This window comes from Tasmannia lanceolata, unplaced genomic scaffold (assembly GCF_043159265.1).
Source record: "Tasmannia lanceolata isolate RefF3 unplaced genomic scaffold, GAP_Taslan_0.1 ptg000007l, whole genome shotgun sequence".
Taxonomy (NCBI): Eukaryota; Viridiplantae; Streptophyta; class Magnoliopsida; order Canellales; family Winteraceae; genus Tasmannia; species Tasmannia lanceolata.
In genome coordinates, this window is record NW_027518684.1 from 3,618,526 (window position 1) to 3,646,452 (window position 27,927).

Genomic DNA, 27,927 nt, shown 5'->3' on the forward strand with positions numbered 1-27,927 from the left:
AAAGCACATGAGATTGTCAATGAAAATTTTTGGAGGTTTGTAAAGATTTTTACTTTTATTTTATTTATTTTTAAACCTCCGACCTCCATGTTGACAAACAAAGCCTTAACCATTGAGCCAGGGGCTCAATCCTGCAGTCTGGAAAGATGAATGCTAATATCGTGTTAAATGAAGGAGAAGCGGTTGGGCTGTTGTAAAGACTCAGGTGATAATGAGGCTTAGCATTGGAGAAGAAAAGTACAATATCTAGTAAAGCCTCATGAAGCAGAAAAGTACAATATCCAACAGTTGTATAATCGGGCACTTGACCTAGAGAAGCACTAGTAGAGAGAAAAGAATAGAAAGGGAAAGAATGTAAAGACTATCTCCGTTAAAATGTATCCAAATCCAAGTAGATGTTTGGTTTTTACAGGCCAGGGTGCCCGAGGATTCATTTTCCTCCTAAATCTACCTAATTTAGGCCAAAAAATGCCAAAAAAAAAGCATCTGTTTTGGGTGTCACCTTGGCCAACGGGAGAGACTTTAACTGGGAGACTTAACTCGGAAACTTAGATTCATGCTCTGCCAAAATCCGCTTGATTTAGGGGCTTGGGCGGAAAATAGAAAAAAAAAAAGAAGAAGAAGCATCTGTCTTGGGTGCTACCTCGGCTGACAAGAGATCAACCAGGATTATTGGTGAAATTGAATTCTCTTCCCCTATCAACCGAACTTGCATTCAACGGAGTGGGAAAACCCCCAATTTTCATTTTACATTCTTTCCCGTTCTTGCTTTTCATGGCAACTAAACATATACCCCATCAAAATTTAGACGACCAGGGTTATTTTTATAACTTTTAAAACAATTTTCAGGTGCCCATGTCAACCCAGAGCCACAAGCCTTATAATATGATATTGGGGCACCATGGTTGGGTGCTTGGCTGCCTGTAACTGTTTCATCATAGTCCTGTCCAACCATGGAAACTGAAATTCCGAGCGATTGGCAAACTTAGCCACACAGCAAATTACAGGAGGTCAATAGATAGCTAGTTTGACAACAATGTCACCCATTTCTGAGTCAATGATATCAATAAGGAAATAGCTGTCTAGCAAACGGAAGTTCCTAATGAAATGATACCTATAAACCCCTACTGTTCAAAACAAAACTGGATAAGGTAAGAAAATCCACACACGAAGTTCCACATATAAACTAGAAAGTAAAATTGGAGAACAAAGTAGGAGGTGCAGTTTTCCTTTCCTAAACTCTGTAGCCCCTGCTGTTCCTGCGGCCACGTGCCTTCTCGAATTTTCTCCCCTTGGAGCGAACATAAGGTTTTGTGTGACTATGAGGCACACCGGGTGCCTTTCCAAAGTGTTTCAAGGCTTCCCTACTCTTCGGACCTCGAAGGAGAACCTGCAAAATAATGCGCACAATATTCAACATAATTAAAAGCTTCATTCTCCCTTGCATCAGTAGCATTTCAAAGAGTCAAGATTGGTGTGTCTGGTTCTTTCATTATCAGTAGAAGCATCAGTAGCATTTCAAAAATAGCAGTTTAGTGTCATGCGAGACGGCACCCAAAATTGTGTAGCTTCTTACATCACTGATATAAAATGATCCAATAATTGTACTTCCCATAAGGTAGGCCAACAGTGGATGGGCCAAGTTGCCAAAAGTGCCCCAACCTTGTAGGTCTTTGGACTATGGGCAACCCATGGTGGGCCTACGATCCAATCACCACAGCTGTACATATACAGTAGATTGGGTGGGGCCGAATTTGGGGTATCCTCAAAGGTTTCCCCATTCAAGAAATGAAATGGTAATGTCCAAATTCAGGAATCACGCAGTTGTTTCAATGGAGTTATATGAATTTAAATCAAAGCATGCTCGTACAAAAGTAAGTCTGAAGAATGCTCTTAAATGTTCACAGATGAACTTACATCAAAACATGCTCTACAGCAATAGTAAAAATATCAAGAAGGCACCTAAATGTTGAAAGATTCAGCATTTCATGTCAATTCATGCCTTCCTATGGAAAAACATAACATCAAGTGGGGAAACCACATAAAATGGTATCATCAGCAATATAAGCTCTATTTTAACATGTTAATGTAGTGAACATGGGTTGGTAGACCAAAGGTAAATCTAGATGCCCCAACACAGGCCAATGCAAATTCTAAATATTGTGAGAATTGAAATCCTCGATTTAGCCATTGCCCATGGCCACTCGTTAAAAGTAGGAGCTTAAGTTAATGTCTGTCAGCTAAACATCACATCAACACTTCTGCTGGGAGACAACTATCAGTTTCACTTAAAAGTAGGTGACTCTTGAGTAGATAGAAGCAATAAGTTTTGTTTGTCGCCTATCAAGAATTGGTAGGAGCCAGCCTCCAAGTGAGTGTTTCACTACTGTTGCTACCAAGAACAGGTTAGTCAGCTTTCAAGGTTTGTATGATCATGTTAACTAAATGCTGAATTTGCCTATCAAGGTCAAACATTTCTCAGAACTTAGTTTCCTGGCACAAAAAGCCTTTTTCCTCTTCATGGTTTGAACTTCGGAATTTGGATACTTGCTTAGTGAAATTAAGAAAGTTTGATTACATGCATGCAAGTACGTGTCAGTATTCCAAACCTCCTACGTCATAATTAGACCAAATACTATTGACTGCTTGCATTATCATTCTTAAATGTGTAAGATTTAAAAAATTGCAAATACTGCCAATTCAACTAGACAGCCAAAAACTACAATCGAAGTCATTCATCGACAACGAACTCATTTATTTTGCAGAGAACTACCATTGAAGTTAAACTTAATGGCACATTCAATGTTGGAATCCCAATGAATAATGGCCTTATATTTTATTAATTGTTTTCCAACACGGTCACTTTTTGTGTGCCTGAAAGATGATGTTCCTGAAAACAATAATTGTGCGCGTGCGTGTGGGTGGGGGGGAGTTAAGATGACCCACAAAAACAAGTGTAGAAGTCAAATTTTAACAAAGCCATAGCTAGAGCATATAATCTGAGGGATGTTTCCAAACCAATTAACTACTCCTGCACTGATATCAAGAATCTGACATGAAAATTTGAACAACCAAAGGGCTCAGACTTAATCTTGATGCTCATGTGATCAAGTTTGAAGTCTGATGATACCCCCCAAGACATTGCTAACACCAATGACAGTGAGCTTGGATTACCGCAAGAGTGCCCATCAAATTCAACTCGAGAAAATTCGGGAGCAAAGGTGACGTCTAACAATAGCTTGCCAACACTAGAATTGCACCACACCATTTGCTAGCAATTGTGGAAAAGATCTACAATCAAGAGACAGCCCCGACTACCAACAAGATTCCTTCTTGGAATTGATTAATGACAACTAAGGGGCCGTTTGAATACTCGGATTTTAGAATCCGGAATTTCTTCAAAATTGTAGGTAAGAGACAAGAGAAGAAGCAGACCAGCCGTCGTTTTTGACTTCTCGCCCTTCTTTCCGACAACAAGAGAGTAGTAGATCCTCACATTTTTCCAGGTTTTAGAAATCTCAGGATGTTGGAGAGATTTCTAAAACCTGGTTCTCTTACTTAAAATCCAAGAAACGATGCCAGGACAGCGGCAGCAGCTTGATCATGAACCCTTTTTACACTGTTTTCAAACTAAAAAGCTGGATTCTAAAATCCGCGTATCCAAACGGCCGTTTTCAAACTAAAAACCTGGATTCTAAAATCCACGTATCCAAACGGCCGCTGGATTCTAAAATCCGCGTATCCAAACGGCCGCCGTTTGGATACGTGGATTTTAGAATCCAGCTTTTTAGTTTGAAAACAGTTTTTAGTTTGAAAACAATGTAAACGAGGGTATGAATCAAGCTGCTGGATGCTGTCTTGGCAGCATTTCTCTTGGATTTTAAGCAAGAAAATCAGGTTTTAGAAATCTCTCCTACATCCTATGATTTCTAAAACCTGGAAATATGGAAGGATCTTGCACTCTCTTGCTGAGGGAAAGAAGGGAGAGAAGTCAAAAATGAGTAAAAACGACGGTTGGTCCTCTTCTTCTCTCGTCTCTAACCCTCTTTTACACTGTTTTCAAACTAAAAACCTGGATTCTAAAATCCGCGTATCCAAACGGCCCCTAAATATCCACCACCAACTTCCTAGGGGACTTACAAATAGCATTGAATTTATTTATTTTTTTCGTTCCATGGCAAGCACACTACAACATAATTGATGTGATCCAAGGACCCATGACTACGCTTTTATAGTATTGATGTGATTGACACAAGGTTTTGAATTTCTGTTTCAGTTTCAATTTTGATCACAGAAACGGACACCTTTTGTTTTCCGTTGGAAATTTCAGTGGAAATTTTGTAAAATCACGAAAACGTATGTAACATATGCAAATGATAAGAATTTTAAGATAAAACTTTAGGAAATGCTACAATAAACCCAAATGCACTTAAAAACCATCACATGAGCAAGACAACCATCCATAATGATTTAATAACACAGAACATCTAGTGACATTTGACGCCGCCCATTCTGATAATTCAGTACATACTATATTTCACATGTTATTCATTTAAATATTTATACTTGATACATACATTACATTTCACATGCACTTCATATAAATATAATTATGTAATACACACATTAATATAGTATACTATGATGCACTTGTGATTTTGATTTCGGTATGTGTTAAGCATTTCGGTGAGGATGGGAACAGAAACATTTCGGTCATTTCATGTCAGATTCTGTGGACATTTAAAACCACATATGGAAATGTCTTTTTTCTTTTTATTTAAGATTTACTTGATTATTTAATTGCATTTTGGTTAGCCAAGACGTGGTCACGTGGGGATGTACCCATCACTTAACCCTTTAAAATTATTTTATATCATATTGGCCAACACTATGGCCCGCTACTCATACTCTTTTACACACTCTATGGCCCACTACTCATACTCTTTTACACACTCTTAAATCATTTTCCTTTTACCCTATTGGCCAGCCTTTGGCACACCATTTAACCTAAAAGAACCCCCTTATAAGCCCCAACACCCCTCCCAAAACCAGAAGTTTAATGAAATAAAAAAGGGAAGCCCCCTCTTGTGTCAAGGTATATCCCCTCTCCTCTCATCTTCTCCTTCTTCCTTCACCTTCCTCCCCTCTTCCCCCCATCACAGATTTCCTCACCTCGCTCCCTATTCTTCTCCCTTTCCACATCCTTTTTAACTTCTCCTCCTATTCTCTTTCACCCCCACGATTGGGTTCATAAGCCGCCCCTGTTATTTGATCCAATAGTGTTCCATTAGATAGGAAGATAAATACAGGCAACTCTCCTTCTATTCCGCTCTCATACGCACACGGTTGGGTTCATAAGCCGCATCCTTTAACCCCTATCTTTCTCATTTCTCGATCTTGATTCTCTATTATTTTCTTTCTTTTTATCTTTGTTGTGAATAGCCCTTATTTCTCTCTCCAGCTTGCTCTCTTCCCCCTCTTGGCCAATGGCTTGTATTAGATGATCAAGGAACAAATTCTGGCCCACCTGCCAGCTTGCCCACCGAGGTACTGATTCCATTTCCCCTCTACATTCTATAACCTATTTCCCCCAAAATCTCACCCTTTAAATCTTCGCCTTCCTTTTTTACATAACCAACCCTTTCCCATCAATTTTTACACCCCGATTTAACCCAATAAGCCCTACTCCCTGCCCTTATTACCCATATAACATAGCTTGATCTTTTCACCCCTCCCTTATTTCCTTAACCTTTGAATATTACTCGGTCCTTAGTTTGGTATTTTATTTCAGATCTGATTTTTTAGGATAAATTTGACTGTGATCTGATGTGTACTCGTTAGACAGTGTTTTCTTTGATGGTTGGACTTTTAAGAATAGCATTTATTTTTGAAAATCTTGAATGTATTTGATTATTTTATGATCTATTTGAGCTGATTTGGGAATGCATGTTGTTGTCTTGTTGAGTTAAAACTCATAATGCTCCTAAATTATCAGAATTTCAGAAAGTCATCTGTGAACCTAAAGATTTGCAACAATTTGAGAAATGTTAGGTTTTACCAGAATCAAACAAGTAGGTGAAATCTTTCAAAATTTATGTGCAGCATACATAGCATGACTTAAGTGTCATTTCCAATTGGTCTCTAGCCAAAATTGAGATGTTATCAGCCAACACATGTTGGAAACCAAAATCGTAATCCTTGCTTATTCACATCCAATCCATATATTCCAAAAAAATTAGAGAATAAATTAGCAGAATTCGTGTCATATAGGCAACTATTTGTTGTGTCCAAGGCTCCAAGCACACTAGAAGAGAAAAGCAACTGCTAATTTCACAAACCCCTTTGCAAAGCACATGGAATCAATGTAGCCCACTCTTATTTGCAAGTTGGTCTTCTCCACTTTTGAAGTTTCAATCCAAGTCATGTGATAGTGGTTCTAGACCACACATACATTAAAAGACACAAACACATGGTTAAGAAAATACCCATCTAAACTCCCTTTGCCAGGTTATTAGAGGACCATGAACACAAGCAAATTTCAAGATAAACCTTATCTCCATCTTGAAGCCCATAAGACAAGGTCTTCAGAAATTCCCAAATACGACCTCAACCAAGATTTCAGTTTTAATAACCACATACTTACCCTGTATCATGTTTCCTAATCTTAAGTACATGGTTGAATCCTTTCTAGTATTCTGCCAAAAGAATTACAAGAAAAGGTTCCAACAAAAATTAACACTCGTCTACCATCATTTACGTAAGGGCCCATAAGTCGTCTAGTAACAAACCATCCTCCTCACCCATTGGTTTGCAACTTTGTGTACTGCTATCCAATCATTCTTGCCCAGCAACACTTCAAGAAAACACATAACTATTTCATACTTATCCACTTCGCTCACTTCCAAGGTTTAGAATGTTAAAACTGAAAGAAAAAGCAATTACCAAACTTCGACAAAGGAGATACAACCATGTTGTCTTATGCATGAGATGAGCCGAAAATGTTGCCAAACCAACGAATATAGCAAATGGTCTCCAGTAGAAAAATCCACAATCTTTCAAAGTTCCACCCAATGACAAAATCAAACACAAAACCAGATCCGACCAACATGAGGTAAGGAATACTAATTCCTAGTCAATCTAATATGCAGATGTCTACGGAAAAAGCCAATCCAATTACATAAATCCCCAATCTTTCAAAGTTCCACACAATGACAAAATCAAACGCAAAACCAGATCCGACCAACAAGAGGTAAGTAACAATAATTCCTAGTAAATCTAATATGCAAATGTCTACGAAGAAGCCAATCCAATTATATAGACCCAAGCTAAATCCATAATCATCTTTAAAACTAATATATGGCAAGAGGGATTTTCCTAAATTATGAATATAGATTGCCTCCATTAACATGCTAGAATATTACCGTGTTCTGCCCGAGGGGCGCTAGGAGCGCAAGCTGGTCAAACGTCAGGCACTCCCCGCCGGCCTTGAGGATCCTCGCTCTCGCACGCTCAGTAAATCGTAGGGCCGTCACCTTCATTGCAGGGATGTCATGTATCCGAGTGTCATTAGTTACAGTCCCGACGAGGACAGCAATTTTCTCCTCCTGAAAATTATAAAATTAGGGATTTTACTAATCTTGAATGTCTAAATTAATTACAATCAGTGGTTATATTAAGCACTTAAAGATAAACATGGAAAGGAATTGAGATAACTATGGAAAGAAATCAAGCCAATGCAACCTAGTTTCCTAATCTATCTGGGTTACCCAATCTAAGGCCCAGTTCGTTTTAGATTATGACAGCTGATTGTCAGCCCAAAACCTATCGTTTAACTCAATTTAAATCTAATTTTGCGTCGAATAATCGGTTTGGGACTCACGATCAGTTCTCATAATCTTTAACGAACAGGGCATTAAGATTATGACAACCGATTGTGAGTGCTAGACCGATTAGGCCCTGTTCGTTTGAGATTGTAACAACTGATTGTGAGCCCCAAACGGATTCAGCCCTGTTCGTTTAAGATTATTGGACTCAAAATTATGTTAAATTTTGAGTCCAATAATCTGTTTGGGAAACACAATCTGTTGTTACGATCTCAAATGAGCAGGGTTATAATGGACTCAAATTTAAACATAATTTTGAGTCAAACAATCAGTTTGGCACTCACAGTCGGTTGACCTGATATATCTTAGCAGAAAATCAATAGGGCCCTGTTTGGATTGCAGGAATTTTCACGAAAAGTTTGGAAAGGAAAATTAAAATTTCTTACTTTCTTTAGTCATAAAATATCTTGAACCAATATTATTCCATTTTCATTTTGAGGAACCTTAAATTTTTTATGAGTCAATATCCCTCTAAATTAACCAAAAGGGTTTGTGCTAATGAGTTGCATTATTATCGTTAAGGTGCATTGGAAACATAATTTTACATATGTTTACAATGGAAAAATCTTAAAACATTTTGTAGAAAAGGAAATGTTATCAGCACAAACATATTTTGATATTTGCACAAACCCAGCTGTCTTTTCTTCTTAAATTGTCATGTGAGAGCTTTTTGGGAAATGTAATGACCTTTTGACAGCTAATTAAATACCAAAAGACAATATGGTTTGTGAAAAATATCAAAATACAGTTGTGCTGCTGATATCATTTCCCTGATAAAAAAAACTCAAAACACGGTAAAATTATGTTTTCACTGAACTAATTAGCAAAACCCTAACCAAAATCATATCATTCCCCTCGAAATTATCGCAAGAAAAAAATTCCCAAAAAAAGAAATTAAAATGTTTTTCTTGCAATCGAAACAGGCCCTAGACGAAAAAGAATACATATACAGAGAAAGAAGGTGAAAAAAAAACAACATTACCTTGCCTTTCATGAAGCGAGTAAGCCTCGAAAGAGACATAGGAGGTTTGTTAACCTTGCTCATGAAAAGCCTCTTTAGAATCACGGCATTGAATTTACTCCCAGTTCTTCGAACAAGAAACCTATAAAGCTGATCACAGAAACCCTAATTTCAGATCATACGAAGAGAGAGAAGGAAGAGAGAGATCTAGGGCAGACCTTGACGAGAAGTTTGAGATAAATATCGTCCGATTTGGGCGCCGTGCGCTTAGTCTTCTTCCTTTTGCCTCCTGCTACTAGATCGATACCCTGAGAAAAAAGAACAGATATTGAAAAATCTCAGATCGGATGATGAAAAAAGATGAAGAAGAGATAAAAGAAAATTTCTAGGGTTTCAAGGTACCATGGCTGATGCTGATGCTCTTCCTCCGCGGCTACTGGTTCTGATAAAACGTTTTGCGGAGTGAGAAAAATGTTTTGAGATCTCTAGGGTTTTTATTTTCTTTGGTGAGCAGTTTATTAGACCGCGGACTACCAAAGTGAGTAGCTCGCCCTACACTGCATAGACTTTGTTGTCCGCGACTTGCTACTTATGGGCCCACTAGTGGTCCTAGTGTGACGATTGTGAGCCTAGCTAGTTATGGGGCCACCTGGTGCTACAGATGCTATGACAACCGTTCATCTCGTAGACCAACATCATATCGATGATGCTGTGTGAAATGATCAGATCTAAGGGGATGGTTTTTTACCCTTTGATGGAAAGAGCTTTGGTGATTTTAATTTGATATGGGGCCTAGATGTGACAACTGGCATGTTATGGAGGTGGGGCCACAAGAAGCCCTGGTCGCCAAACAACTACGCCATTTGTGATGGGTTTTACTTATAAGTGAACAAATACCATTCTTGGCACATGACATGGATGATGAGTGTAAAATAATGGGTCCCACTCCGTTAAAGCATGAGGTAAAATAGTGGACCCCGCCATATGCATTGGTTTGGGTAGAGATTGTGGGTCCTTATCATATCAAAATATGAAGTGTAAAATGGTGAGCACATCTGATTGCCTCATTGTAATCTACAAGATTAAGGTTAACACATGTAGGTGCCATACGGGTCCCGAGGTTGATCTTTTAAGAATCCGACGGTGTCAATTTCTCTTTTAAAAAGGTGTTTTGACCCGATGAAAAATCACCTGGCCCTTGTTGCTTTGACGGTCGGTCATCATATAAGTTCTCTTATTACTGACCCTTTGGATGGTCATAGATGGATGGCTATGATCATACCATTAATGAAGTTTTTTGGGCAAGTGACACATTGTTAATATAGGCGGTTGCGCCCTCTTTAGCTAAATATTCGAATGTTATTTTTATTTACTTAAGATATTATTGTTTGACATTATGATTATTCACAAACATGATTATTGATAAATATTTAAATTATAACAACATGTAATGATAATATAAGATTCATCAGGCCCTGTTCATTTTAGATTTTGAGGATCAATTTTGAATCCAAAACTGATTATTAGACTCGAAATTAAATGCAGTTTTGAGTTAAACAATCAGTTTTGGACTCAAAAAACAATTCTCAAAGTCCAACACCAGCAGGTCCTTGTTAAAAAGCCATGCATATGACTGAGGACCCATGGCAGAATATATATGAGCCATGTCTGGCAGGCAAGAATTTTTTTTTCATGATAAATCAGTATCTCCAAGTGGTGAGAGAGGGGTAGGACCTTGTCAACACCAGCAGGACCTATTGCTGTTGCTTCCTTGCCTTAATCCTTACTACCCCCAACACTCCAATCACACCAACACCCACAAACTAAGAAAGGGGAGAAAATGCTTAAGCTGTGACTGCCAATCGGTAGCCACTCTCTGGCAGGATCTTTTATTTTTTCTATAGCTATCATTCCATAAAAAAGAAAGACATTAATGTCAAATATTAAGTGGGATATACATAAATTCATAATTGCATGGGCAATACTAGTTATGAAATAGCATGTTATTGTTCTTCAGCAATTTTTAACATCTAATGGATGCTCAGTAGGATCGAGCCCAGGTTAAGTTCCGACCATCTTACTAGTAAAAAAGGAATCAATCTTTCAGACCCATGGTTGATGTTAAGAACCAGTTTGTTTTGGATTTTGAGAATTAATTACGAGTCCAAAACCGATTATTGATTTTGAGTCCAATAATCAATTTTGGACTCAATTCTCAAAATCCATAATAAAATCATTTATGAATCATTCCCATAATCCATAATCCATCAAAAGGAAAGACTCAATTTTGGATTTGACAAAACTGAAAATGAAAAATTCCTAGATTCACTAAAATATTTAAATCAGTTCTCAAATTTTAATTCGATTTAGATAAAACTCAAAACATGTGGTAATAATAAAGTTGTTCATAAAAATTTGATAAAAGAGATCTAGAAGTGTCACATAGAATCCTGAAGCATTGTAATCCGACAAGGGTACGTCGCCCATTCAGAAGAATGCATGTAACATGGCTTCCAACCAATGATGAAAAATATGAATCATTCCCATCTTCATTTCAACTGCTATAGATCACATCCTATCCCCTCGTATCATAAATTTAATGAATGCTGCTGATTTATTATTTGATAATTCAAGGCTTATTTTTGTACATTTGTGAAGCATATTATTCCTCAGCATAGATGGCAAATTACACATACAATTGCCAACAACAGGGAGTAGCATAAATACCTTGTTGGGTTTGTTAATTATTGCTTTGAATCGATTAAGCTACGAGTTCCCCAACATTTTGATGGGAAGGATGACGAACGGGCAGTGTCAGATTATTGTGTTACTGAGCAAAAGATTAAATTATCTCATATTCAACAAGAGCAGCTCTGGATTCTCAACAAAGTGCTTCCAGTCGTTACAGAATCTTGCCACCATAGCTCCATCTACAACTCTATGATCAGCACCAATAGCAACCTGAGAAGGGAAAAAACATGCTTAGAAGGGATATCCTTTAATTTGTTTTCTTCGAATATGTTACACAGATATTTATCTAAAAAACAAACTTGAGAGAAAATGTGATGGATGCAATACGCTCAGCCTTTATTTTTGTCTAAATTGAATATATGATAGGAATACAGAATTGGATACAAATAGAGAATGTGCTACTTGGTAAACCTTCAGATGATGATAAGTAGGGCCCACTTGATCCCACCACCTCCTGAAAAATCAAAGCAAGTGTGGCCTGCTTCTTATCACAATTCAACTAATGATTGGATTCCAAAGGTTCTCCAGTAGTCTATTCTTGATGTTGATGACCAACACCACATCACTTCCTCGATAATATGGCAACATAGTTTTGCATGAGTTATATCTGCGCGCGCGCACGTGTGTGTGCAAGTGAAAGTAAGTGTCTTGAGCATGCTGCTTCCATAATTAACATTAGAACAAATAGAGAATTTGCTACTTGGTAAACCTTCAGAAAATGATAAGTAGGGCCCACTTGATCCCACCACCTCCTGAAAAATCAAAGCAAGTGGGGCCTGCTTCTTATCACAATTCAACTAATGATTGGATTCCAAAGGTTCTCCAGTAGTCTATTCTTGATGTTGATGACCAACACCACATCACTTCCTCGATAATATGGCAACATAGTTTTGCATGAGTTATATCTGCGCGCGCGCACGTGTGTGTGCAAGTGAAAGTAAGTGTCTTGAGCATGCTGCTTCCATAATTAACATTAGAACAAATAGAGAATTTGCTACTTGGTAAACCTTCAGAAAATGATAAGTAGGGCCCACTTGATCCCACCACCTCCTGAAAAATCAAAGCAAGTGGGGCCTGCTTCTTATCACAATTCAACTAATGATTGGATTCCAAAGGTTCTCCAGTAGTCTATTCTTGATGTTGATGACCAACACCACATCACTTCCTCGATAATATGGCAACATAGTTTTGCATGAGTTATATCTGCGCGCGCGCACGTGTGTGTGCAAGTGAAAGTAAGTGTCTTGAGCATGCTGCTTCCATAATTAACATTAGAACAAATAGAGAATTTGCTACTTGGTAAACCTTCAGAAAATGATAAGTAGGGCCCACTTGATCCCATCACCTCCTGAAAAATCAAAGCAAGTGGGGCCTGCTTCTTATCACAATTCAACTAATGATTGGATTCCAAAGGTTCTCCAGTAGTCTATTCTTGATGTTGATGACCAACACCACATCACTTCCTCGATAATATGGCAACATAGTTTTGCATGAGTTATATCTGCGCGCGCGCACGTGTGTGTGCAAGTGAAAGTAAGTGTCTTGAGCATGCTGCTTCCATAATTAACATTAGAACAAATAGAGAATTTGCTACTTGGTAAACCTTCAGAAAATGATAAGTAGGGCCCACTTGATCCCACCACCTCCTGAAAAATCAAAGCAAGTGGGGCCTGCTTCTTATCACAATTCAACTAATGATTGGATTCCAAAGGTTCTCCAGTAGTCTATTCTTGATGTTGATGACCAACACCACATCACTTCCTCGATAATATGGCAACATAGTTTTGCATGAGTTATATCTGCGCGCGTGTGTGAGTGCGTGTGCAAGTGAAAGTAAGTGTCTTGAGCATGCTGCGTCCATAATGGACATTATTACTTACATTGGCAATGGAAGCAGGATATACAGTCCCATCATCTGCAAAACGTGGAAGTTTCTGAATTCGGCCAATTGCAATGATTGCAACTTCAGGTAGGTTGACGAGTGGACAGCCAAACTTTCCCCCAATTGCTCCAATATTGCTTAGGGTGATTGTTCCACCAGAAATATCCTCTGAGTTCAGCTGGTTGTTTGATGCCATTTGTTGTAACCGTGACATTTCTTTTGTTATCTAATAACAGAGAGTATATAGTTAGAATGCCAGAAAAAATTAAAAATTATATATAATCCCAGATCGAGGCATAGTATCAGCCTTTTACCAAAAAATCTTGTGAAAGTACATGCTTCTGTGTTAGAAATATTTGGGGTAAGGTTATTAAAGTGTTTTGGCAATTATGAGAAATGCAGAAGGAACTAGAAAGACAAATACCCCCAAAAATCTTGATCTTGGATGAACATAGCAACTCATCAACGCTAAAAATCTAGTCTTGATAAAGATTAAAGATTATTAACCATCAGGACCTTTTGTGATGGTCCACAAAAAAATTAGAACCTCAGTTTAATAACGTCATGATACACAAAAAAAATAAAAAAAATCCATCATTGTTCTTTCTTTCAGCAGTTGGCATAATACAGCTTGTCTCTGTTTCTAGGCTACCATTGGAAACAGCAGGAGGGAATTGGGTTTCTTAGAGAACTTTATTGGAGGATGGTTGAGACAAAAGTTTGGGTTTCATCTCTATAGTTTAGCAAGAAGTAGTCCTCAATTTTAGTCTATGGCCACAATGAAAATTATCATGGATGAAATCATAGAATATTATCTTCAGCTTTTAAGTAGGTATAAGGTTTGAGAGGCAGTTTTATTTGCATCCTATTGGGAGAAGAGGCATCCTGTAGCGCCTTTCTCTAAGTATATATGTGAAGGTATTGTAGAATGATAGTCTTTGAAGCAGGCAAATTATCTGGAGAGAGGTGAGAGATATACTAGGCTAATTATACAAGACCAACAGCCTCAACCATTTTTGCAAAGCTAGATTGGATTTCTCTTCAGAGTTGGAAGTTTATTCAAATTTAAGCCACTAGCAAATGTTCTCATCCCCTTACATTTACATTTAAATTATGTCTGAAAGTCCCAATGAAGTCAGGAATTGCCTCCTTCCATTCAACTTGAAGGTTCGAGGAGACTTAAAGCAGATGATAAGTGAAAGTTGAACACTTAGAGGTGTGTTTCAGATGGTCCCAAATTTTTGGTTTATACTAAAAATGAGCACAATAATCATAAATTCATAATATAGGAGGAAGAGGCCTTTTATGATTTCCAGGAAACAATGCCAGATTGTGAATAGAGTATAGACAAGAAAAAGGAACTCCAAAGTTAGAATAAGACCTGGTCAATCATGATTTCCACCATTCCACCATCAAAACCCCCGATTTCAGCAAGAAATGTTAGAAACTACCACATTTGAAATAACAAAATTTATTATCCCTTGTGTGATTTGGAGCAATTTGAATGATAATGTAAACACAACCTTTTTCATTCTTGTTTGAGAACCTTCCAACATAAAATATCTAAAATAATCCAATAATCCTTTTAAGTTCCGTAAGAAAATAATGGGCCTTTTAGGTTTTGTAAGGGCATTTTAGGAGGCAGTTCCTATTTCCATCCAAAACTTATCTAAGAGAGGTTGGGAATATACTTGTTGCCATTATCAGGAATTTCCTTTTTATTTTCATCTCTCTCTCTCTCTCTCTCTCTCTCTCTCTCTCTCTCTCTCTCTCTCTCTCTCTCTCTCTCTCTCTCTACCTACATGGGTGTTTTGCAAGCATACCGACTTATGCAGAACAATGATTTCCGTTATAATTTTCTTTGTTTATGAGATGCATCCTTGTGATGAGGCATTGCTGGGAAAGAATTAGACTGGTGTTAAATAACATATGTGCTCAGAAAAGATTCCATGATATTCCTTTAAGACTTTGGAGATATGAAATTGAATTAACAAGGGTTCTTAATTATGAAAATATGTGGCGAACTTAGAATGCTTATCCGTCACAGCATGTTACCAACTATCTAATTCGAAGCACTGTAAATTGTCCTCTAAATGTATTTAGATAGGAAAGTGTGCTTATTTTGGAAAGGCAATTTTGTGGCATCTTTGTCACTGTTGAGTGGGTAAGTGTGTTCTGGGGTAAACTGAGGTCTAAGCTACAACTACAAACTCAATGTACCTATAGCCTGCCCATTGACAGCTCTTTTCAAGCGGAACCCGTGGACCTCATCCATGGATGACATCCTTTGGATACACAGATTTTAGAATCTTGGATTTCCTCAAAATCCTGGATGGGAGACAAGAGAAGAAGGAGACCGTCCGTTTCGCTTCTCTTTAGAATCTTGGATTTTAAGTAAGAAAACCAGGTTTTAAAAATCTCTCCCCCATCCCGAGATTTCTAAAACCTAGAAACATGGGATGATCTCCTTCTCTCTTGCTGATGGAAAGAAGGGCGAGAAATCAGAAAATGACGGCTGGTCTCCTTCTCTCATCTCCCATCTACGATTTTGAGGAAATCCAAGATTCTAAAATCCGCGTATCCAAACGGCCCCTTAATTTTCATGAATCAATTTGGATGGGAAGAAAATAAATCAGATACTTCAAAAGTAATGAATGTAAAATGCCGAAACTAACCTCTAAAATTGAAAGAGACTGGGCCTTCTTTATGTTGGGTACAACTAAACCATTTGGAGTTGCCATGGCAACTCCAATATTGTGGCTACCTACAATAAATCAATGGAAACTGAATCATGGTTTAATCCCACACCAACCACCAGAACAATAACAACAGAAAATATGAGTAGCACGATATGGATAAACATAATGTCCCACAAGCATTAGAATTGATTTCACGGCATTCCAACGCAACTATAACAGTTGTAATTAGTCAACTCAGATAAAGAAATAATCAGCTTTATTGCTCATACAGGGAACTGCTAAAGTTCTCACAACATTAATAGAGGCAATCATATAGCTTACATTCCTATTTCAAGAATTCATAGCCCTAAATGTTGCACACGAAGCAGAAGTTATATCGGTAAGAAAAGGAACTATGGCTTGAAGGAATTATAATCTAATACCTTAACCATGAAGAATAAATATTTCAAGTATCAAACTTGGCATTAAAGAATTTAAGTTACAAGAAAGCCCCTATGAGCCTTTTCAAGACTAAAAATAATGGCACAAACTACATGCAATTTTTTTAATATTGTATCTCATGAATTACAGAGTTCGAGATAAGGGCTTTAAGCAGTGTTTCAAAACGCATATGCGGGTCAAAACACGGTTGAAGAAAATCCTAGTCGACTCTGCACGATGCGGTCAAGTACACAGTTGATGCGGCTAAGTACTCGGTGTTGACGCGGTCGTAACTCATAACTCGGTAGAGTCCAAGGAGTTTTTATTGATTCTGTAGGGCAAAACGAGGAATGCAGCAGCCAAATGTGGAACGCGGCCAATGGGAAATGGGAGTCGATTCGGGAGAGTCCACGATGACACAGGCGAGTTTTGAAACTATGGCTTTAAGAGATAGATGATCTGTTTTTTCAATAAGATTGCACGCCTAAGCAAGTTTTTCTATTAATTGTATGGCATTGACCTTCCTTTGTTCTATCTATTAGTTGTACCTTTTAAATATAAATAAATGAATGACTTTGGTGGTGCAGGTGATAAAGTTTTCCCATTTTGAAATATCTTTTCTAGAAATTTTGGTGCCCAACGGAACGGACTCGATCCCTACATTTTGAAATAAAGCTTTCCCCTATGATTTGTGGACACGGGCACAGGTGTCGCGTGTCGACACGGACACGGGGTGTCGGTGCCCCAAAATTTAGAAACGGGGACACGGCTAAAATAGAAAGTATATATATGATACAACGGCAAATACTAGTTAAAGAAGAGCTAAAAAAGAGTTTATAATAAAAGAAGAGTTAATAATAAAAGAGATATACCCAATATGCAATAATAAAACAGAATGTCACACTTGACACGGCACAAAAATGTGTCCACACACCCACATTAAGTCTAACACTTATAGCAGTACATTTAAAAGTGTCCAAAGAAGTGTCGACACGGGTGGACACGCGTGTCGTGTTGGACACGGTAGGACACGTGTGTCAGGAATAAATTCGAAGTGTCGGCTAAATCATAGGTTTTCCCATTATTAAACAAAAAAATCTTGGATTCAGATTGTAAGATAGTTAAGTTTTTACGTTAATAATTTATAGATGAGGTATTTAGTAACTTACAAGAAATGTAGATTTATAAGATTTAAAATGGTCTTGAGGGCCACCAAAAATTTTCCATTATATGCTCTAAATATCTAAGGTATTTAATATCTATAAAGACCTAAGGTATTTAGTATCTAAGACAAAATTTGAATTTATAAGATCTAAATAACCTAGTGGGCCACCAAACTTTTACAATTATATGACTGCTTAGATCAGGCATTTCATAGCTAAGAGGAAATTCAATTTATAGGAACTTAAATTTTCCATTTACATACTATAATATAAGGCATTTCATACCTAAGAGAAAATTAAAATTTATAAGGTTTTAAATGATTGTGTGTATGTGTGGGTGGGGGGGGGGGGGGGGGGGGGGGGCAACTAGTTTGGGACAAAGGCTCAGTTGAGTTGAGTTAAATGATAGGGGGCCACCCAAAATTTCCAATTATATACTGCAGAGATACCAGTGCTTAATAGCTAAAAAATACTGTAGAGATGCAAGTGTTCAATAGCTAAAGAAGAAATTTATATGTTGAGATAGAATTTTATCAAAAAAAGAAAAAAGAAATTAAAAAAAATCCGGTAAAAACCAAGAATGATTGCATACCTACGGCCAAGTTAAAAAAGAGAGATTCCTAAATTTAAGGAAAAAATAAAAGGCTTTAAGAAACTTTTGCATGGGAAAGAAATAAGTCAATTCAACTTCAAAAAGAAAATAAAAGAGGAAGATATGTAACGTCCCATAGAGTAGAAAATAGAGGGACATGAAGTCCAAAGTAAAGGAGGTGGTGGCATTTACTAACTCATTTTTTTTTTTTGATGACGTAGGATGTCCCCACCCCCTTCGGGAGTAGGACTAGTCCCTACGGATACACACAACGACACACACACCACGTGTATCAGGTAAGTCGGAGGCATTTACTAACTAGCCCAATATATTCCTACAAATAGGAAAGAAAGAAAGAAAAAGATGAGATCTTTTAGAATGCTGCATTTAAAGACAGGGAAAATAAGAGAAAGAATTGAAGAGAATATTCCTGCGAATTATAAACTACTCCAGAAACTGGGTATCTTCAATAGTGTACACAGAGAACTTTTTTTTGATACACACACCACGTGTATCAGGTAAGTCGGTGGCATTTACTAACTAGCCCAATATATTCCTACAAATAGGAAAGAAAGAAAGAAAAAGACGAGATCTTTTAGAATGCTGCATTTAAAGACAGGGAAAAGAAGAGAAAGAATTGAAGAGAATATTCCTGCAAATTATAAACTACTCCAGAAACTGGGTATCTTCAATAGTGTACACAAAGACCTTTTTTTTGAAAGGGATGTACACATAAAACTAAACACATCAGTGGGTCTCTTTGGTTTCATTTCCTACATCATATGCATATTTGGGTGTTTCACAAGTATAAAACCCTTACCAACAGAAAATAATAGCATTGGAATTAATAAAGGAAGGTTAGTGTTTTCATACCCTTAAGGATCACCTCATTTGACTCCTCACAGAAGGAACCATTTAGTAAGGGATGCTTACTCAATGCCATTGAAAGTGACTTTATTAAGAATGGAAGATAAGTATGTTTGACATTCTGATCGGTATTGTCATTCTGGAAAGCTGCTTTCAGTTTCGTAAGAGCATCACAATTTATCTCTTCTAAATAGTGAAAATGTGGAACTTTTGCTGCCATGCTCATTGATTTAACCATTGACCGTTGGAATCCCCTGAAATAGAAGTACATAATTAATTTCCAACCAAAATCTTTTACAGATCACATAATTTATTATATTGTATGATGTCTGCTTCATAGAATGTCAAAAAATTGCAAAAATGAGAATTCCCTCACCAAAAGAAATATAGACACTTGCCATAGCAGTTTATTGACATAAAATATCACAACGCTAAAAAGAAACATGTATCAGTCTAAAAGATATGTAAGACAAAGGAGGCATATTAGACAATTCAACAGGAGATTGATAGTCGATTGCGTAATTTATGTAAGCATCATGTGCAAATAACCACCCACTAATTCACTATATTAACAAGTTCTATACTTATAAAATGAACCATACCAAGAATTATAACATATGAGGAAAAAATGTCGCTCTATATCAAGGTTGCTAGAGCGGGAATCGAAACGGTAATAAAAAACGGGAATCAAAGGCTCCCAGGGAAGAATCCTGCTCAAGGTTGCCAGAGCGGGAATCGAAACAGGAATCGAAAGCGAAAATCGAAGGCTCCCAGGGAAGAATCATGCTTCCTTGCTCTATATCACGATCATAGAATCCACAATAATAAATAGAATAAATCACTAAGAATTTGTAACTACATATAGATAACAGCCCAATATACTCCACCTTCTGCTCCATATTTAATAGCAATAGAAGCACAAGGAACGACTTCACTTGTAGCAAACACTTGCTCTTATCTGATCTCCGGTGAAATATAATTTTAAAGCTTAAATAGTTAAATGGGAAGTAAGCAATGTAACAAAAAGAACATCCATATGAGATACAAATTTCAGCACATCAGCCTAGATAATAGGACTGAATCTATTTATCAGAAGATATTGTGCATACTTATATTGGTATCAATTAATGTTCATAGTATTATTTTCATTTATGGCATAACTTTATGGTTTTTTCAATGTAAAGGGTAAACTAGGGTGGTTGTGTTTGATACTGACATGCGGCCATCTCCAAGTGTCAGAGATTGTAAACATCTTCAAATTTAAAAAGGGAAAGGGGAGTAATCCAACTTCTTAAACAAACGAATTAGAGTGACTCTTTCCTAGTGCATGGGCAATGCAATATTACCTGAGGAGAACTGTCTTATCTTCATAGCACGCCTCATCTATAGCCTCTGGGTATGGTGTTTTCTCCTCTTTTAGCAGCACCGGTTTTCCAAAACTCGAATGTGAAGTGGCAGATGACTCTATCCCTTTGTTAGTACCATATTTCAGGACATCATCTTCTAAAACCCTCCCATCTTTACCAGTTCCACGAATGACGTTTATATCTAGACCATATTGCTTAGCAAGGTTCCGAACATGAGGTGTAGATAGAATTCCTACATTCTCTTTGTTAAGCAATGAGCTTTGACAGTTTGTTTCAGAGATCTCAGAGTTTACAAATGTTGAATCGTCCAAACTGTCAAAAGTAAGACTCGGAGTCTGGATTTCTTCAACAAGTATCTTCAATAGAGTGTCACCAACCTGCAAGTTTAGTGTCAAGCATTACCACCTAAGATATCAATAAAGAAAAAGAACAATTGGAAAACTGAAATAATAACTTAGTGCACAAGAAGCCCTTCTGCCTCTTCATGTACTGCTCAATAAACAATAAAAATAACAAATTTAGAAGGATGGCATATACAACAAAAGTAGAAAAAACCAGGCACTAAAATGATTCTTGGATCCACTATGCACGTGTTTACATTTCATAAAATACTTCAGCCATATATGAATGTAACAAATTTAGGAGGATGACATATACAGCAAAAGTATAAAAAAAATCTGGGCACTAATATGATTCTTGGATCCGCTACCCACACTTTTACATTTTTGCAAAATACTTTTTTTTTGGAAAATGAAGTAGATGATCATTTTAGGGGTTAAAAGCTTCTTTAACCTCCCCCACTTTCTAGAAGTAACTCAAGCCGACAATCATTTTAAGGGTTAAAAGCTTCATTAACAATCATCAGAAGGGTTAAAGAAGCTTCATTATCATCATGCTTTTCCTTGACTGGAGAATTAGTAAAGAGACTTGGTAACTGTTCTTCAAATGAAACAAATCCTACCTTCCACATGTCAAATACTGACCCATAATAAAAAAATTGATTATCCCTACATTCACACAAAAGATTTGTGTCAGTTTAAAGTATTGCAATTAGTCATTACATTTCACACTTACTGGCTTATGGGGCCATTTTCAAAGTCTCTAAATGCAGACAATTCTAAGATTTTGCACATGAGTTTCAATGTGGGGTGCTTATGAATTTTAATTCCTCCAATAGATTACAATATCTCTAGGATTACCTACTCAATCTGCGTTGAAATGAGTTGGCAATATGACTGTTTGCAGAGAATAATGAAATTAGCTACCACTTGCAGTTTCTAGTATGCGTTCAATATTTTATGTACTTCCAGTCTTGCACTAAATAAGAGAACCGGTTACACAAACCAGCAAAGATAAGGCAATCGCTAGAGGATCAATTTTAGTTGATAAAACCAAGGATAATCTTAAAAAGATAAAAAAACATAGTTTGCTGATAAAATTTCCTTATCATTAGATATCATCTCTGTTACACATTGCATTCTCTGAAGAAAATCTAACCATCCCTAGTGGCTGCTTCATTTTCAGTCATTTTGTCTATACATCAAACGATGCATACAATTTGACTTATTTCACAGTAGGTATGTGCTTGTTATTGTGCAGCACCGGCTCTTTCATTGCGGAACCTGAGGGCTCTCATAAAGTAAAAACATAGGTTCTTATGGCACTAATCTCTACAGATTATACTATAAATTCAAGATACGTCACTGCAAGAAGGCATCACTTTTTTTTTATTACGGAGAGATGGTGAAAGAATTTCACCATAATGACTTATCCTTTGTGTATATGATACAAACAAACTATGTGGTTTATGGGTGATTGCATGTATCCATAGGGATTAGTCCCGCCCTAAAATGGGGTGGGGATACCCTATGTCATCATCAAAAAAAAAAAAAAGATACAAAAATACTAACTGAAAATTATATACTTGTATACACGGTAAGAATAATAGGGTGGCGATCAATATCTTATAAGATTCTTCTACCTGGAACTCACTGTTGCCCACATGTCCTAAGAGAAAAATCTATGGTGGTATCTTCTCAAGTTCCAAATAATTCACACTCACAACTCAACAAGTTAATGAATTAATCTAGCAGCAGGTCAATATTGACAGATATGCAGATGGCATGAAAGTTCACAAATTGGTCTTTGATAAATCTTTTTATTTTCAGAATCTGCCTTAAATATCATCCAAAAAACATAAAATGGGTCCACAAGCTAGCGTTGAATATGCATGACAAATTAAAACAACTAATGATTGTAATCAAGGTTCAACACCAATGTATGCAACAAACTGATTAAATGAAAGAAGCCTTAATGAAAAAAGCATTCCCAACAGTAACATCGAATTTCATCACTCTACCTTCACAATGTCACCAGGAACGTATAGAATATGATTAACTTTTCCCTTGTAACGACTTGTAATTTCAATGGTTGCCTTGTCACTCTGAACTTCACAAAGGCGTTGGAATTCTTCGACTTGATCCCCCTGACAGAAAAAGAATTATCTCGACACTTGATTACGATGTAATGTCAAAATCATCAGGTGAAGAATTATAATGGACAACATACTAACCAGAGCAGAATATACAAAACTACAAATATGAAACGAATAAGTTTAGCTACTCCTTTTGGTAGTGTGTTACTTCTATCCAGGCATGCAGGATAACACTCAGCAACCTATGAAACCAAACACTAAACTGATGCTCTTCAATGACAGCTGACAGCTGACAGCTGACAGCTGAAGCTATCAATCGGACCATATGATGCACAAACAAAGCAAATTATTCTCAAACATGGTTTTAAACTTCCACCGACATGTGCTGATTTTGGCCAACATGTGTCGACTTCCGTGGGGAACGAAGTCTAAAGTTTGATTCCTTGCATGATGGACCCACGTAACCAAAAAATACCATATATCCGGAAAATATAAATAACCATTCCATTAATAAGATGAGTAAGTTTAAAAGTAAAAGAAATGACAAGATAGTCATATTTCAAAGCATGCAAAATATATATAATTACAATGCACCTTACTATTCTAAACATGCCCAACCCTAGGTGTTTGGTCTACTTAAACCATTATAGATGATATAGATGGTTGTCTTGTTTATGTGGTGGTTTCTAAGTGTGTGTTTGTGCTTATTCAAGCATTTCCTGAAGTTCCATCTTAAATTTCCAAAGACTTCCATAAACTTTCATGATTTTAAAAAAAAAAGTCATTTGTTAAGGAAAAGTAGGTTGGTGGCCCGTATCAGTGGCCTAAGTGAAAATTATCTCCAATAAATTCTATTTATCATCAAAATTATCAACCAACATATATGGAAATACTTCCCCAATAAATTGAATTTATAGCAAGAAGTAACTGTGTGAAAATTATCTCCAATAAATTCTATTTATCATGATAATTATCAACCAACATATATGGAAATACTTCCCCAATAAATTGAATTTATAGCAAGAAGTACCTTTGTTTGTTTTTTTTCAAAAGACCTGTAGTTTTTAATATTAAAATATATTCTTTATAAATACACATTTTTAGATTTTAATTAAAATTTTGAATTTCAAATATTTTATTGTTTTATTTTCTTCAGTAATTTTCCTGATATTCTGATGAAAAGGCAGAAGTTTGAAAATATTCAGATAGATAAAAAGTCAACAAATTTTCAATATCAGTCACATGCCTATGGCCAAAACCAAAACACATGACGATGTCTACATACCATATACCCAATTATATGATCTGACTGATCCAATGGAAGCTAGACTACCCATTCAAAAGTAGACGGACAAATATTGACCATAAAAGAAGACATGAGACAAATGAGTACTAAAACTCAAATAAAATAGGAAAAGCACTGTTTATATTTTGGTAAAGAGGAGTTATTCAAAGCCGACCTAAAAGAGTACCTCAAAACCCACCTAAACTCCTGAGAACAATCAGTTGAAAATCACCATAATTTCTCTCAAATAAATAACCAAACCTCTAAATTTTCAATCCAAACAAACCCTTAGACCCTTTTCTTCTTGACAGATACTCCTGCATCACTGTATAAAAGGAAAATTCTACCGATGCCGGGAAGGTCCTTAATTCAAATTCATCTCGAATATTTTAAAGTTCTTATAAACCTCTACTAACAAAACCATGTTAATTGAACTGTTTCCTTCCAAATGGCAATATTATACCCCTAATGTGCTTTGAAATTCTCTGAGAATTCAAATGGGGAAGTGACTGGAAACAACTGGTTGAGAAATATTTCTCCCGTTGAGAAATTCGCTATTAATCTTAACCTAAGATTGGCATGGTACAATTTCACAGAGGATGTCCTCCATAAGGGAGTGCTTCAACATTTGTGGGATTTTGCATTGGTAATGGCATTCTCAACATCAATAAGAAGTTCCGTGGACCCTGTAGGTATGCTTGATACGGTTCTTTGGCTGAGTGGTAGGTGGAGATCAAATTTGCCAATATTTTTTGCATGACACTAGGCTCCTATTCTATCTTCTGCACAACAAAATTCATATGAAACAAAACTGTATATGATACAGACTTGTGTGGCATGGCTTCTAGGCTGAAATGACACAACATAAAAGATAAAGATGGAAGGGTGTGTGGTATATTATACTCAGGGTATTTGGCATATTATACCCCTTTTTCATGTACGGAAATTTCCCATACAGGTTCACTTGAGTGGAAAAAAAAATGCTACTGCGAGATAGCCTAAACATTTTCAACAATTCATCAATTTAATATATCTATTTCCAAACTACAAAAAATAGTTATATGTATGCAGAGACCAATTTGGGAAAAAAAATTCAAACCATTGGATCCCAATATGTAGAACCTTCCAGTCACTCTTAGCGGGATTGGCTATTGGATGTCCTATGTACAAGTAAAATTGTAGCAACCCTTGATTAGGATAATAAAGATGATAGAACCAAATCCACAGTAAAACCAATCTTCACATTTTTAATGCTGAGAAATAAAACGTATCTTTTGCTATTTGATGGTTTTATTATCATGTAAGGTAAGATTGAAGGTCACATAGAAGGCCCATATAAAGACAATATCAAATGCAAATTAATCAATCTATGCCCTGCAAAATAGTAAGGACATTACCCAATGGTTTAACTATATCACACATAGAAGGCCCATGAAACTAAGTAATTTGCTCACCTCTTGAACAAACCATTTGAGAAGCTCACATTCAGCAATACCTTCACCTGTCTGTGCCAGTGGTATTTCAACTATCCCCCCTATTGGAAGATCAACCCATGCTTGGCTTGAGAAGCCACAACTCCTGCTGGTGAATGAATTCTGTGCTACATAACAAACAAAACAATTTCACACACATGAAAAGTTTGTGAGAATGCAATTGATAAATCAAAGAGAAGTATAAAATTTTAAATAAGACAATAGAACAAAAAAAAATGAATATTGGTCAAGGAGTCAAAAACGAACAAACACGTGTGACAATCTATTAGAAATCGCAATTGGTCAAGAAGCCACAAAAGACAGCTCAGCACATGTATGGCCCAAATTGGAAATACCATTATGATCTTATCAAATACCATAAGCACACCCCACTGTTCCAAGACTCAATTGTAGCAATGTAGCAATTGAGTTAATATGGATCGTTTTAAGCAATCATCCATTAGTTCTATATAAGATCCTACAATGCTCAATGGCAGTGGGTCATTAGAAATGAACTCAAACAATCCCACAAAGTCACATAAATGACTGAGGTTAAAATTGGCCTAGAATACCAACCATTTCTTCTCTTATCGACAGAATAAACTCCACGGGGTTAAACTAAAGAACTAATTGAAATTGAACACAGTCAACTTCAGCAGGCTCTAAGATACAAACTGATTGTTCATGCAACCCAACTGGAAAATAATAATAATAATAATAATAATAACACAACCTGAAAAAAAGGGTTCTGCCTCACTACAAAAATTTCTACAAGTTAACATATCAAATTGATGCTCAAGATATTTTTTTAAAATACCATTATTATGTTATTAAATACCGTAAGCACATCCCACTGTTCCAAGACTCAATTGTAGCAATGGATGAGCTAAGAGGGGAAGAACCATGCTTCTCATATCACATAACAGATTTAAAATAGCACTTACAGAACCAATTGACTCAATATGGATATTTTTAAGCAATCATATGTTTGTTCTATATATGATTCTACAATGATCAATAGCACCAGGTCACATATCAACTGAGGTTAACATTGGCCCGCCTAGCATACCAATCATTTATTCTCTTATCAACATAATAAACTCCACATGCTTAAAGTACTAATCGAAACTCAAATCAGACAATTTTTCAGCCTCTAACGCCCAGTTTGGATTGCAAGAAAACCATTTCTGATGGGAAAAAATTCTTCTTTTTTTCTTTCCACGATTTAGAAGGAAATGACATGATTATGGTTAATTTGGACAGATATTGTCATAAATTGCAAGTCCCACAAAATAAAATTTGAATAGGATTGGTTCCAATTATCTTATTCATGTGTAAAAAAAAAGTACGAAATTTTAGAAATATTTTTCTTTTCCACAAAATTCTTGCCATCATCCAAACAGAGTCTAAGATACAATCAGATTTGCCCATACAAACCCAACTTTAAAAAAAAAAGAACACAACCCAGAAAAAGGATTCTGACCCAAAACAAAAATTTCTCTTCACAATCAACAAGTATGAAAATGACAAAAAATTCTCTCCAAAATCAACAAATTAAAGAATCAAAATGATCCTCGGATTAGAACAATGAATACCAATTAGAAACTATTCAAAAACCCAAAAATTACAGATTGGGGAAGAAACTCACATGGATACGATGATCATGGAAAGAATGCAATGAAGAGGGGAATGGTGAAAAATGGAGGCGAGACAAAAAAAACCCTAGAAATGGAGTCTGATGGTCCCAAGAAGATCGGAACAGGAGTTGATTAATATGAGCAGACGCGATCCCTCGAGTAGAATTCCATGCTTTGCTGTGCAAAAGGCGCCTCAACATCATCATAGATGGTTAGGGGGGGGGTGCGAATAACAATTTAATATACTGCAAATAGTAGGTCTGAATATGAAGAGAGAGAGGAGTATTGGGAGTAAGATCTGATATTCCGTTTTTGAGTTTTTTTTGTTCCTCCTTTCTTTTGGTTTTTTAGGGAGAAGAAAAGGAAAAGACTTCGAGAAAGGAAAAAACAGAATTAGAAAGAAGGATAAGGAGTATCCAAACGAGGTATGCATGACTCTGTACTGAAACGATGCGACTCACGTGGACTGATAAAGGTTCGCTTTTCAAAGACGCGTGTTTCGGGTCGAGGGCTT

The 27,927-nt window shown here is 36.6% G+C and overlaps 2 protein-coding genes across 2 annotated transcripts; both read right to left on the reverse strand.

Moving 5' to 3' along the window:
• Window positions 1–992: 992 nt before the first annotated feature.
• LOC143881478 (large ribosomal subunit protein eL18y) lies at window positions 993–9,399 on the reverse strand. Its single transcript, XM_077384562.1, has 5 exons — window positions 9,247–9,399; window positions 9,063–9,152; window positions 8,866–8,994; window positions 7,422–7,604; window positions 993–1,390 (listed from the first exon to the last, which is right to left on the reverse strand). Exons 1-5 carry the CDS (start codon window positions 9,247–9,249, stop codon window positions 1,235–1,237), a joined length of 561 nt encoding a protein of 186 aa, XP_077240677.1. The 5' UTR covers window positions 9,250–9,399; the 3' UTR covers window positions 993–1,234.
• A 2,031-nt stretch (window positions 9,400–11,430) lies between these two features.
• On the reverse strand, window positions 11,431–27,824 carry BCE2 (2-oxoacid dehydrogenases acyltransferase family protein). Its single transcript, XM_077384563.1, has 8 exons — window positions 27,425–27,824; window positions 25,759–25,899; window positions 22,945–23,070; window positions 20,565–20,962; window positions 19,225–19,472; window positions 16,153–16,241; window positions 13,476–13,703; window positions 11,431–11,805 (listed from the first exon to the last, which is right to left on the reverse strand). The coding sequence occupies exons 1-8, from the start codon at window positions 27,617–27,619 to the stop codon at window positions 11,692–11,694; spliced, it is 1,539 nt and encodes a 512-aa protein (XP_077240678.1). The 5' UTR covers window positions 27,620–27,824; the 3' UTR covers window positions 11,431–11,691.
• Between the last annotated feature and the right edge of the window lie 103 nt (window positions 27,825–27,927).